The 10,084-nt window shown below is 33.8% G+C and overlaps 2 protein-coding genes across 2 annotated transcripts in view; one reads left to right on the top strand and one right to left on the bottom strand.

The window, feature by feature from the left end:
• Positions 1 to 5,266: 5,266 nt before the first annotated feature.
• LOC111372693 (AT-hook motif nuclear-localized protein 16-like) lies at positions 5,267 to 6,499 on the top strand. Its single transcript, XM_022995081.1, has one exon. It carries the CDS (start codon positions 5,487 to 5,489, stop codon positions 6,243 to 6,245), a length of 759 nt encoding a protein of 252 aa, XP_022850849.1. The 5' UTR covers positions 5,267 to 5,486; the 3' UTR covers positions 6,246 to 6,499.
• Positions 6,500 to 9,289: 2,790 nt separating this feature from the next.
• Positions 9,290 to 10,084, bottom strand: part of LOC111372656 (defensin-like protein 1) — a 1,146-nt gene continuing 351 nt past the window's right edge. Inside the window, exon 2 of the mRNA XM_022995038.1 lies at positions 9,290 to 9,651. Within this exon, the coding sequence (XP_022850806.1) occupies positions 9,479 to 9,651 (173 nt within the window). The 3' untranslated portion in view covers positions 9,290 to 9,478. The remainder of the gene's footprint in view (positions 9,652 to 10,084) is intronic.

Raw genomic sequence — 10,084 nt, 5'->3', positions numbered from 1 at the left:
TTGTAATTAACAATGGTAATAAAGTTTATTTTTATTCTCTCTTATCTATCATTGACTATAATCCAAACATATGATTAACTACGATGAATTTACAAATCACAATCAAGCACATCAATATGTATACTATTATCTCAATTATTTGCTAGTTAGTTCCTTGCCAATAATTTCATCTTCCCATAAATTTTCAAATATATTCAATATATATGCTAACTAAACCATAATTCATGCACAGCTCGTACATTGCACGTAGCATAGACTAGTAATAAAGAAATGGCACATAAACAGGAAATAGCACAATTCTTTTAACAATATATTGCTCTAGAAACTATTATACATATAAGAAATTTAAAGTTTCCTTAGCTTATATAAAGGAAACAATAATACATAAAGGAAATGTAATAAAACAGACAGTATACGAATTAAAGCTTTTTAGTTTATATAAGATTGCGAGTGAAGTGAAGATAAATAATTCAATGAAAAATGAATTATGCAATAAATTATATTATATAGACTGTTCGACTCTTTTAAGTGAAGAGAATATTTTGAAATGAAATTCAAAATCTATGAAAATACAATAAAATGAAAACATGTTGAAGTCTGTAAAATTGTAAAAAGCTACATAAATCGAATTATTAGACATCAAGACCTTGATTCCCTTATCACTAGATCTTAGATTCTTGGTCTTGGCAATATTTAAGCCTTTTTTTTGCAAAAAATTCAGCTACTTGCTTACACCCTACTATAGTTATATAAATTATCTATTTCTTCAAACTTTACTGCTCAGTAGATAAATTTTACCCTACGAAAAAATGTTGTGGATCCACCTTCCACAGTGATGGTATACACAAGATTCAAAACCCAAAAAAAGATTTTTTTTTAAAAAAAAAGTTACCAAATAATGAGCTTTTATACCACTACCAAATTAAGATAGAATAGGTTGAATACTCAAAATGACAACGAGTAAGATTAGAGATAAAAAGTGGATGCACAAGGTAAAAAAGCTTAATTACCCACCCAATGACTCGATCGAAGTAGCCCAATAATCTAGAAGCCAAGATTAACATTGAGGGAAAAGAGGGCGTTGGCCAATAGCAGAGGGTGTTGGTAGCACTAGTCCAGATTGGTAGATTTTCGCCACCAACGGTATGGTGCAGAACTACCAAGTCCAAGTGAAGAGGCAACTCAAGAGTAGAAGAGCTGTAGACTTGAGACTTCGAACGACTTCTCAAAGATTTTGGGAACCACTGACCTAAAGGAGACGACAATGAGGTAACGATTGACAAGCATGTCGACCAGGCTATAGTATTTCAGATTTTGGAAATTTTTTATTGTATTTCAGAATCAAATTTTGGGAATTTTCGGTTAATTGGATTAGATTGTGGATATTGGAAATGTAAATTGGGTTGGGTAAATAGATTTGAAAGGTAAATGGATTGTGAGCTTGTTGGATAATTGTTTTTGGCCCTTTGGGCCCATAGGCATTGTTATAAGATTAAAAAAAATACATACATACATACATATATATATTATTGGGCCAAAATTAGGCTCTCTATGGTCTTGGGCCTGAGGCGTAGGCCTCATTAGCCTCGGCTCAGGACCGAGCCTGCGTCGATCCTCCAAGATTGAATAACGTTATGCTAAATAAGAGAAAATGTGGCTATGAAAAGGATTTTTGATAAGCTAGCAATAATCAGGTTGTTATGATTGCGCACTAAACGCTACATAGAATGGTCTAAGTAATAAAACGGGAAAAAAAATTGTGTAACTGGCAACTAGATTATTTCTTATTATCAATGAGATGTATATAGGGAATATTACAATAATAATTTGGGCAAAAAAAATCCCGAAATTGGAAGATAGGAGGTCTTCCGCACAGAAAAAGTTCATCTAGGGGAGATTCCGCTAAAATGTAGAGATAGGGGGTTATTCCACGATAAAGACAAAGATCAAGAGGATTTTGTGCCAATTATCGTAATAATTTTGAAAATGAAAGGATAGGGGGCACGCCGTTGTCTAATTCTCTACAGTGTTTATGCTATGTGCATGACATTACAGGAAAAGAAGAGAGCCCAATGTAGCCAAGTAATAAATTGCCGACCAAATACTGACTAATTTTTCAAGATGTTGATGTATTGATCATCATTCTACTTGGTACTAATTGTTACACTGCCGGCAATTCATCCTTGGCTCTACTGTACTCTCATCCTATTCATGCAATTATTACACTCTTTTGTATTTCTCATATATAATTCTTCTGTCTATTGGTGAAGTGCAGCATTAGTATATATAGGTTGAGAAGGTTGACAATATGCATAGGAATGGATATATACTCTGATCATGCAAATGCCAGAATAGCATGCGAATTTATGTGCTATATATCCAAAGAACATTATGGGAATCGATTCAATATTCTCTATCATAAAATTTCTCTTGTCAACAAAGTGTCTGTTATGTAAAAGTGAGAGTAGAAACTATAAAAATAATAATAGGAACACATATTTACGTTGAAACTCTAGACGAGAAAAAATCATGGTCAGATGAGGAGAAATTCACTACATCAAAGGTGAGTACATAAGATAAACGCTTTGACGACTACTCCAAATATAATACGATGAAACCTAACATACATCATATATATGTAATAAAACAGGTCCAAACAGAGTTTGGATCACCTTGTTCTGATAGTATGTAACCTGGTGTGTGATAATTACTTGAAGCATGAAGATGGCACATGAGATATAACTCATTCTAAGTTTTCTCGTCGTCCATAAGTGTTCTAAATTTGGTCAATGACACTTGTGTGGATACCCCCAAAAAGAGATTTGGAATGGTTGACATTGTCTACTTATTGTTACTTTGTTGCAAGAATATAGAATCTAGAGATATATTAAAAAATTATACACATACATGTATATAATGTAATGCATTTGGGACGATGGTATATATATGTTCATATTTTTGAAACATGATAAGAATGTTGAGAAGTGAAAGTTTGGTTTTGCATGTCAAATTCTTGGTACGCATATGGAAGTGTGTGCTACAAGCCTTAGTCACTGTTAAATACAAGAATGGCGTATTTGGTGCAGTATTAAATAGAATTGGACATTATAATAGTCAAAATGATTCAATTCATATTAGTGATAGGGTCATATATAGATGCCTTATAAAGGAGGCCTTGAATAGATAACAAAAGGTCCAACATGTTGGGAACTTTCTATAAAGTTTAAAATGAAAAGTTATTTAGATGAGGATTGAATTTTGGATACAGCTTGTGCCTTTCATATATATCCTAACCGAGATTTGTTTTCAATATATGAAACAGTTTTGACAAGTATCATGGTCATGGGAAATAACGCACTTTGTTGGGTGGCTGGTATTGATAGAGTTATACTTAAGCTGGTGGATGGTACAATTAGAAAACTTGATTATATTCTACATGTTTCAAATTTGATAAAAAATGTCATCTCATTGAGTATTCTTGATTCAAAAAGGTACAAGCTGTTTGGTGGATGTGAAGCTTTGAAGGTTTGCAAAGATGTTCATGTTATATTAGAGAAGCGAAAAAGTCCAAGTTGTACGTCTTGCAAGGTTGTGCATAATCTGTGAAGAACAATCAGCAAAAGGCTTAGTACCGTATTGGATATTCAATATGGTACAGTACTATTGGGATTTAGTTTAGGTTCCATGTTGAAGAATACAACTCACTTGAGTTCGAATGATATGGGTAATGTAGCTTTATCACCACCTGCGATGCCATCGCATTCAATTGCTAGGGACAAAATCAGAGAAGATAGGTATGTTGATATTGATTTTGTTGCTCATGCTTTAAGTGCATTTAAAGGTGTTGAGTCTAGCAAGGGGCCTTCTACAGAAGCATTTGGTGTTGATTATGTTTCAAGGTGTGTTTTGTCCCTATTTGATAAATTTTAAATCATTTGTAATTTTGAATTCGAGGTAATTCTATGTAGCAGTGCTTGGATTCATTTATTTTAGTTGGATATCATGGAAGAAGTGGAAAATTTTTGGTTCGTTGAAGAAGTTAGTTTCGTTCTTGTTGAAGAGTTCAATTCATTCCTTGCAATTGATTTTTTTCTCGAGGTGGAGAAATTTTGAAGTTTTGTTCGTTGCAGTGAAATTCGTGTTAAAGTTGAGATTATTGGGTTTGTAACCCAAATTTAGTTGGATTTTTTTCTAGAAAATATTATTTACTTTATTCCAAGCATTTTTTTGGAAAACATTGTTTCTTTTATTCTACAATTTTTTTTTATATTATTTTCATCTTTAAGAATATTGTTAAGGTTTTGATGTGTTCCCTTTTATATAGTTGGCTCCTCTTTACAGGATGATTTAATACAAAAATTAGAATAATTGTGAGAAACAAACTTGTTGTAATTTTTTATCCATTACAATTGAATAAAATCTCCAATTTCTATGTCAGATTAAATTCTTGTCTTTGTGTTCATTTTTTGTAGTGATCAATACTTCATATCATATCCCTTGCAAAACATTCGATGTATATTTTAGTTGGTTGGATTGAATAGCAATTATAATTAAAAAAGATGGAAAACTAAATTTAAGTTTCATTCGTTGTAATTGTACAATACTAGATTAGGCCTTCTTTGATCACTATTTTTATCAACCTTTCTAATGCCCCGTTAGGTCCCCATTCTCATTTTCATTCTTTTTCTCTCTATTATTTGCAACCACACAATCTTTCATAAAATAATATTACACGTAAATCAAAAACTTTTCATTCTTTTTCAATTACACATTTAAGAAAAAAACAATATTCTAACTATTAAAATTTGGAAAAAAAAAATGGGGGCCAAACGGGGCTAATACACATACTATCAATTTTTATCAAAATTTACTAAGTCGTTGTTTGATGAGGATTAAAATTAGATTTTTAGAAAATTTTGATAAAAGTTGATGAAATGTATGATTGAAAGCTATGAGGTCTCATCAAATGTATGGTGAAAATTAATTATTGATTTTAACTTAAATTAAAATTTGAATTTAATATCTGGCAAACAGGGGCTAAAAATCTGATTTTTAATTAAACTAAATAGGGTCTACGTTTCTTCCTTTCTAGTTCTACTATAAACAAAATTCAAGTTATAGCTTTTTCTTTCTTCTTCTTCTTCCCTTATTATTATTATTTTTTTTTTTTTTTTTTTATTTTTTTTTGGGCTAATTATTGAATGAAAAATTTGAGATCTCTCGAAGCTGTGCATTAAACATGGCTTTGGTTCAAATGAAGTATAATTAATGGAGACATGGGTTTTGTTGGGGAAGGCAATTAACATGAAAGAAAAATTTGTTGAAAGTTAGGAAAGGGAGCACAAGTATAAATTACATGGCTATAAAAGTATTACTTAATCATCTTCTAATCAACAAAATTTAATTTTTTTCCTTCTCTTACATAAATTTGTCTTCACAATTTGCCTACTTAAACACATATTTGGTGATTCTTCCAGTGTGAAGAAATGGCTGGTGTTGCAGAAGTAGATGGCGGAAGTGGCCACGGAGTTGATGCAAAAGGTAATTTGCTGGTGGCGCTACAGCGCACGCCAGAGGGAGAATCCCTCCGCCGCCCTCGCGGAAGGCCAGCTGGCTCCAAGAACAAACCTAAACCACCGATTATCATCACCAGTGAAAGTGCTAATGCACTAAGAGTATATGCAATAGAAGTAAACTCCGGCTGCGATATTAATGAAACCTTAATAAACTTTTCCCTGCGGAAACAGCGTGGCCTATGCGTACTTAACGCGACAGGTTGCGCCACCAATGTCACCGTCCGACAGCCAGCTTCATCGGGATCAGTCGTCACTCTCCATGGCCGGTTCGAGATTCTCTCGTTGCTCGGTTCAATTCTGCCGCCACCAGCACCGCCGGGAGTGGCTGCCGGTATTACAGTCTACCTTGCCGGGGCTCAAGGGCAGGTTGTGGGAGGGAGTGTGATTGGTGCTCTCATTGCTTCAGGCCCTGTAGTTATTATGGCTGCTACTTTCATGAATGCCACTTTTGATCACTTGCCATTAGAGGATAATGAAATTGTTGCCGCCGCGGCTGCTGCCAATCATAACCAGCAGTACCAAAACAAAAGGCGGCGCCACCGGATTGATGTCTCTGAGATATATGGGGTGCAACAAAATTTGCTAACAAATGGTGCTGTGCCTTCGGAGATATATTCATGGGCACCTGCAGGCGGAATCTATCCAAGTCCTAGAATTATTGCAAAATAAGATCAAGAGTCTATAATAGTTTCCAAGATCAAAATTTTTCACTTTATACAGTAATTAGTAGGGTTCAAAGTACTGAAAGTTAACTGATTTTTTAAGAAGAAAATTATGTTGAAATTTGTCGCTCCTCATTCTTATATATTAGTTTGACAAAAGATAAAGCAGATGTGGAGGAAGATACAACTGCTAAAACGTACAAGTGACAAGATGTTTAAAATTTAGCCCCCGTTTCAGCCCCATTATTTGGAAATTATAATGTTTTGAGTAGTGTTTTTTTTTTTAAAAAAATAAAAAACAAGTGGTTGAAAAGAAAAGAAAAGTTTCTGATTTACGTGTAATATTATTTTATTGAAAATTGTGTGGTAGAAAATAAGAGAGAAAAAAATTTTAATTTAATTTAATGAAAAATAATGGGGACAAATTGGGGCTTAATAAAATTTGATGAGCTCGTGAGTTTTCTAAAGTTTAAAAAAAAAAAAAAAGGAAATAAAATATACATAACATAGATGTATGCTTGATTTCATAAATAGAATTAAATGCACTCGACCATATATTACATATCGAATTAGCGATTCTTAGACTAATATCGTAATGTTGGAAGCAATTAGATCAAAATAAATTTATTTCTACCCTAGCATTTTAATATGTACTCTTTTTATAATAAACTCTTCCCATCTATTTATTTTATTTCCTTGATATATAAATAGTAATTTATTTATTTATTTTTTCCTTTCATCTAATATAATGGCAGAGAAGCTAAAGGGAAAATCTTCACACTTGAGTATTGTCAAGAGGAATTGTATTAACCCTTGCAAGATAATTAGTAGCTGAACCTTACTACATGTACACTATGGTATACACTTTAGTTTACACTTTGCCACATAGCAATACCCTATTGAACAGTTTAAATTTCAAATAATTTTTTCATCCAACTGATACTTGACAACAATGCAAATCAGTACAAATAACAAAGTTCTTGTTAGCTACCTGTATTGCTTGGTGCATAACGTTTGAGTTCGTGTGATCCTCCACCACGATAAGAACTCCATCAATTTCTTTCTATTTTTGGACAGGGGGAATCAAAAATGAAAATCCTATCAATATTATCATTATTCACTAATACTTATTTCTGATCTTTTTTTGTGAATGGTAGCCTAGATGTCAAGAGGCTGGCATGAGAAGAAGGGAGCAAAATGTAGCCAAAGACAACTTGCCGATCAAGAACAACGAGCGATGTTTCTACAAAGAGATGGAAATGTCGGCAAGTCATCCTTGGCTGCAATCCACTCCCTACTTATTCATGCAAGATTCTTAGACAAAATCATCAAGAAAAATGAAGGGGAGTACTTGCTTCATGTGTTGCTCTTTACCCACTCTATATATGTGTATATATAGGTTGAGATTTTAATGCGCATTCTAGTGATATTCTCTTCTGCCCTAATTCAAAGAAACTTTTTTGAAGGGCCAATAGAACTTTCAAGTCACTCAAAGGGCCAAATTTGGTTATGGAGAAGCATCTACACAGATGCTCATACCATCTTGGCTGATGAACATTCTTTTGCAAATACCGCTTTCCGTCCAAACCATGATATTGGCATCTCTCTCTCTCTCTCTCTCTCTCTCTCTCTCCACGAAGATTGAGTCGAGACTCTACTTATCATTAAATATATTGTAGCCAACATGTTGAATTAATAAGATTTGAAGTGATATTAGACTTTGACGTGAGTGGAGTAGAGTATAGTCTCATGACATAGAATCGATACAAATTTCATGTTGGCATATCTACTAGATGTATAGCATAATATTGTGGTCGAATATAACTTTGATTGGGAGCAGCCTTGAGGACTCTATTTTCCCTTGACTAGTGAGTCACTTATTTTCATGTAGGTGGCTCAATTTGTGATGGATCAACGCATACTCTCAATTTTGTCATTGGCTCATGCATACCAGTGGAAACCTTCGAACTTCTCTTTTCTCCTTAAGTTATTTTTCATCCTCATTCCATCTAATGAGATACACCAGCTATCATTTTAGAAGTTTATGTGCAACCTACCTCATTCGTACATGAGTTTTGCATTAAACATTCCCCTAAGGCCGCATTTTAAATGAGATTTGGGGTGATAATTAGACTTTGACATTGTTTGAGTATAGGTCTCAATCAGATGGAATCAATCCATACACCATTTTGGCATCTCTTTAGATAGATCTATCGCATCACATTATGGTCGAATATGTATATGACTTTAATTTGAGCAGGAGCACGATTGAGCATCCTTCAACTAGTCTCTTTTTTCTTGACTTTTCTTGAAGTCTAGTGGACTGCTTGAATATGCACATGCTGACACGCGATATTTTGTGACTTGCATAAATTATGTTTATTTAACTCGTACATTTTGTTCACAGGCTCGTGCACTCTCTTAGATAAATGGAAACCTTCAACTTTTACTTTTCTCGCTTAATTATTTACCCACAGTAATTCTATCAAGTTAGAATATTGGAGAGCTAAAATGGAGGATCCTTACATAGAGAGTAGATAATCTATAAATACATGTATACATACACAAACACAAAGTTCTTGTCTATACATATACGTACACATCCACACGGTAAACACATATATACATATTATGCCTGTGTCTAGGGAGCGTTTTTAATTCCAATTCTATCAGATTTTGATAGATTGGTCAAATTTTTCTTAATAAAATATTTCACTAAATGCAGTGACCATTTGATTAGTGTAGTAGGGTATGAGTGCATTTTATTTATGGGACTGTTTTACCCTCTGCATTTCTAGCAAAATGACATGATTGTTCCTCAGTGATTTTATATTTGCCCAGCAATGAAAGGCAAAAATGGCAGTTGGCAAAGTGCAATCACATTTGACTTGTCAATTATAGTGGGCGTGTAAGATGTGACAAAAGTGGGCTCATTTCAACGGTCAAAAAATCAATTATTTATGAAAAAGAAGTGCACCCAAGTTAATGTCTTATGCAAATCTATAGTCTTGCGGATCATTAGTATTTTGCAGTTTGCGGCTAAATCAAACATTCGAACACTAAATCCTGGTTGTTAATATTGATAATTATATTATGAAGCTGAAGGCCTTAAGTAGTAACATACACAAACACAGACACATTGGTACTTAAGTGATTTCGATACATATATAGTTGCTGACCGAATAGCAACTATTTATTCATTCATGTGATTACGAAGACAGCACGTTGACATGATTAATCTCAGCATTTCCGGTAGCAAAAGCAAGCGAATCCCCAGCCCCTTTTGTGACAAGCTCCACGCAGAGCCCCCTCCCAGTTCCTGCACTGCCGGTTGCAGTTCCCGGAGTTCAGGCATAATCCAGACCATGTCTTGCTCAGCCTCGAACAAACTCTAGCTTCAGCCATCTGCATCTCTGCATATATATTTATATAGAGAGAGAAACAAAAAGAAGGTATATATATTAGTGAAGTTTAATTACCAACATTTGAGTTGCTTGAAGGCATGCTGAAATTATGTCATTTTCGTTTTCTTAGCACAAAAAAGGTGCTTCAATTTTCATAGATAAGTCGGCCCATGTTTATGCTCCATTAAAATGAGATTTTGGAGGCAAAATGTGTTTTAGAATAGTAACTTTTTGGATAAAGTGTAAGGAAAAGTTTTGAGTTTATATGTGTCATTATTTTATGTAAAAGTTTTGAAAGAAATGCATTTTTTAAAAAATGCAGCCAAACAAGGGCTCGATACTGAACACGACTACATAGTATAAATTTTAACCTCCTTTCTACATTGAAGCGGTGTCAAATATTCCTCCCTACCAAACAAGTACTTATGACATGTTCAATAAA

The sequence above is a fragment of the Olea europaea genome, unplaced genomic scaffold, assembly GCF_002742605.1.
Source record: "Olea europaea var. sylvestris unplaced genomic scaffold, O_europaea_v1 scaffold1020, whole genome shotgun sequence".
NCBI classification, from domain to species: Eukaryota; Viridiplantae; Streptophyta; class Magnoliopsida; order Lamiales; family Oleaceae; genus Olea; species Olea europaea.
This window is presented reverse-complemented; position numbering and strand designations above follow the sequence as displayed.

Coding starts and splice junctions, on each gene's coding strand:
- LOC111372693 (XM_022995081.1), top strand. CDS start 5,487: ATGGCTGGTGTTGCAGAAGTAGATGGCGGAAGTGGCCACGGAGTTGAT.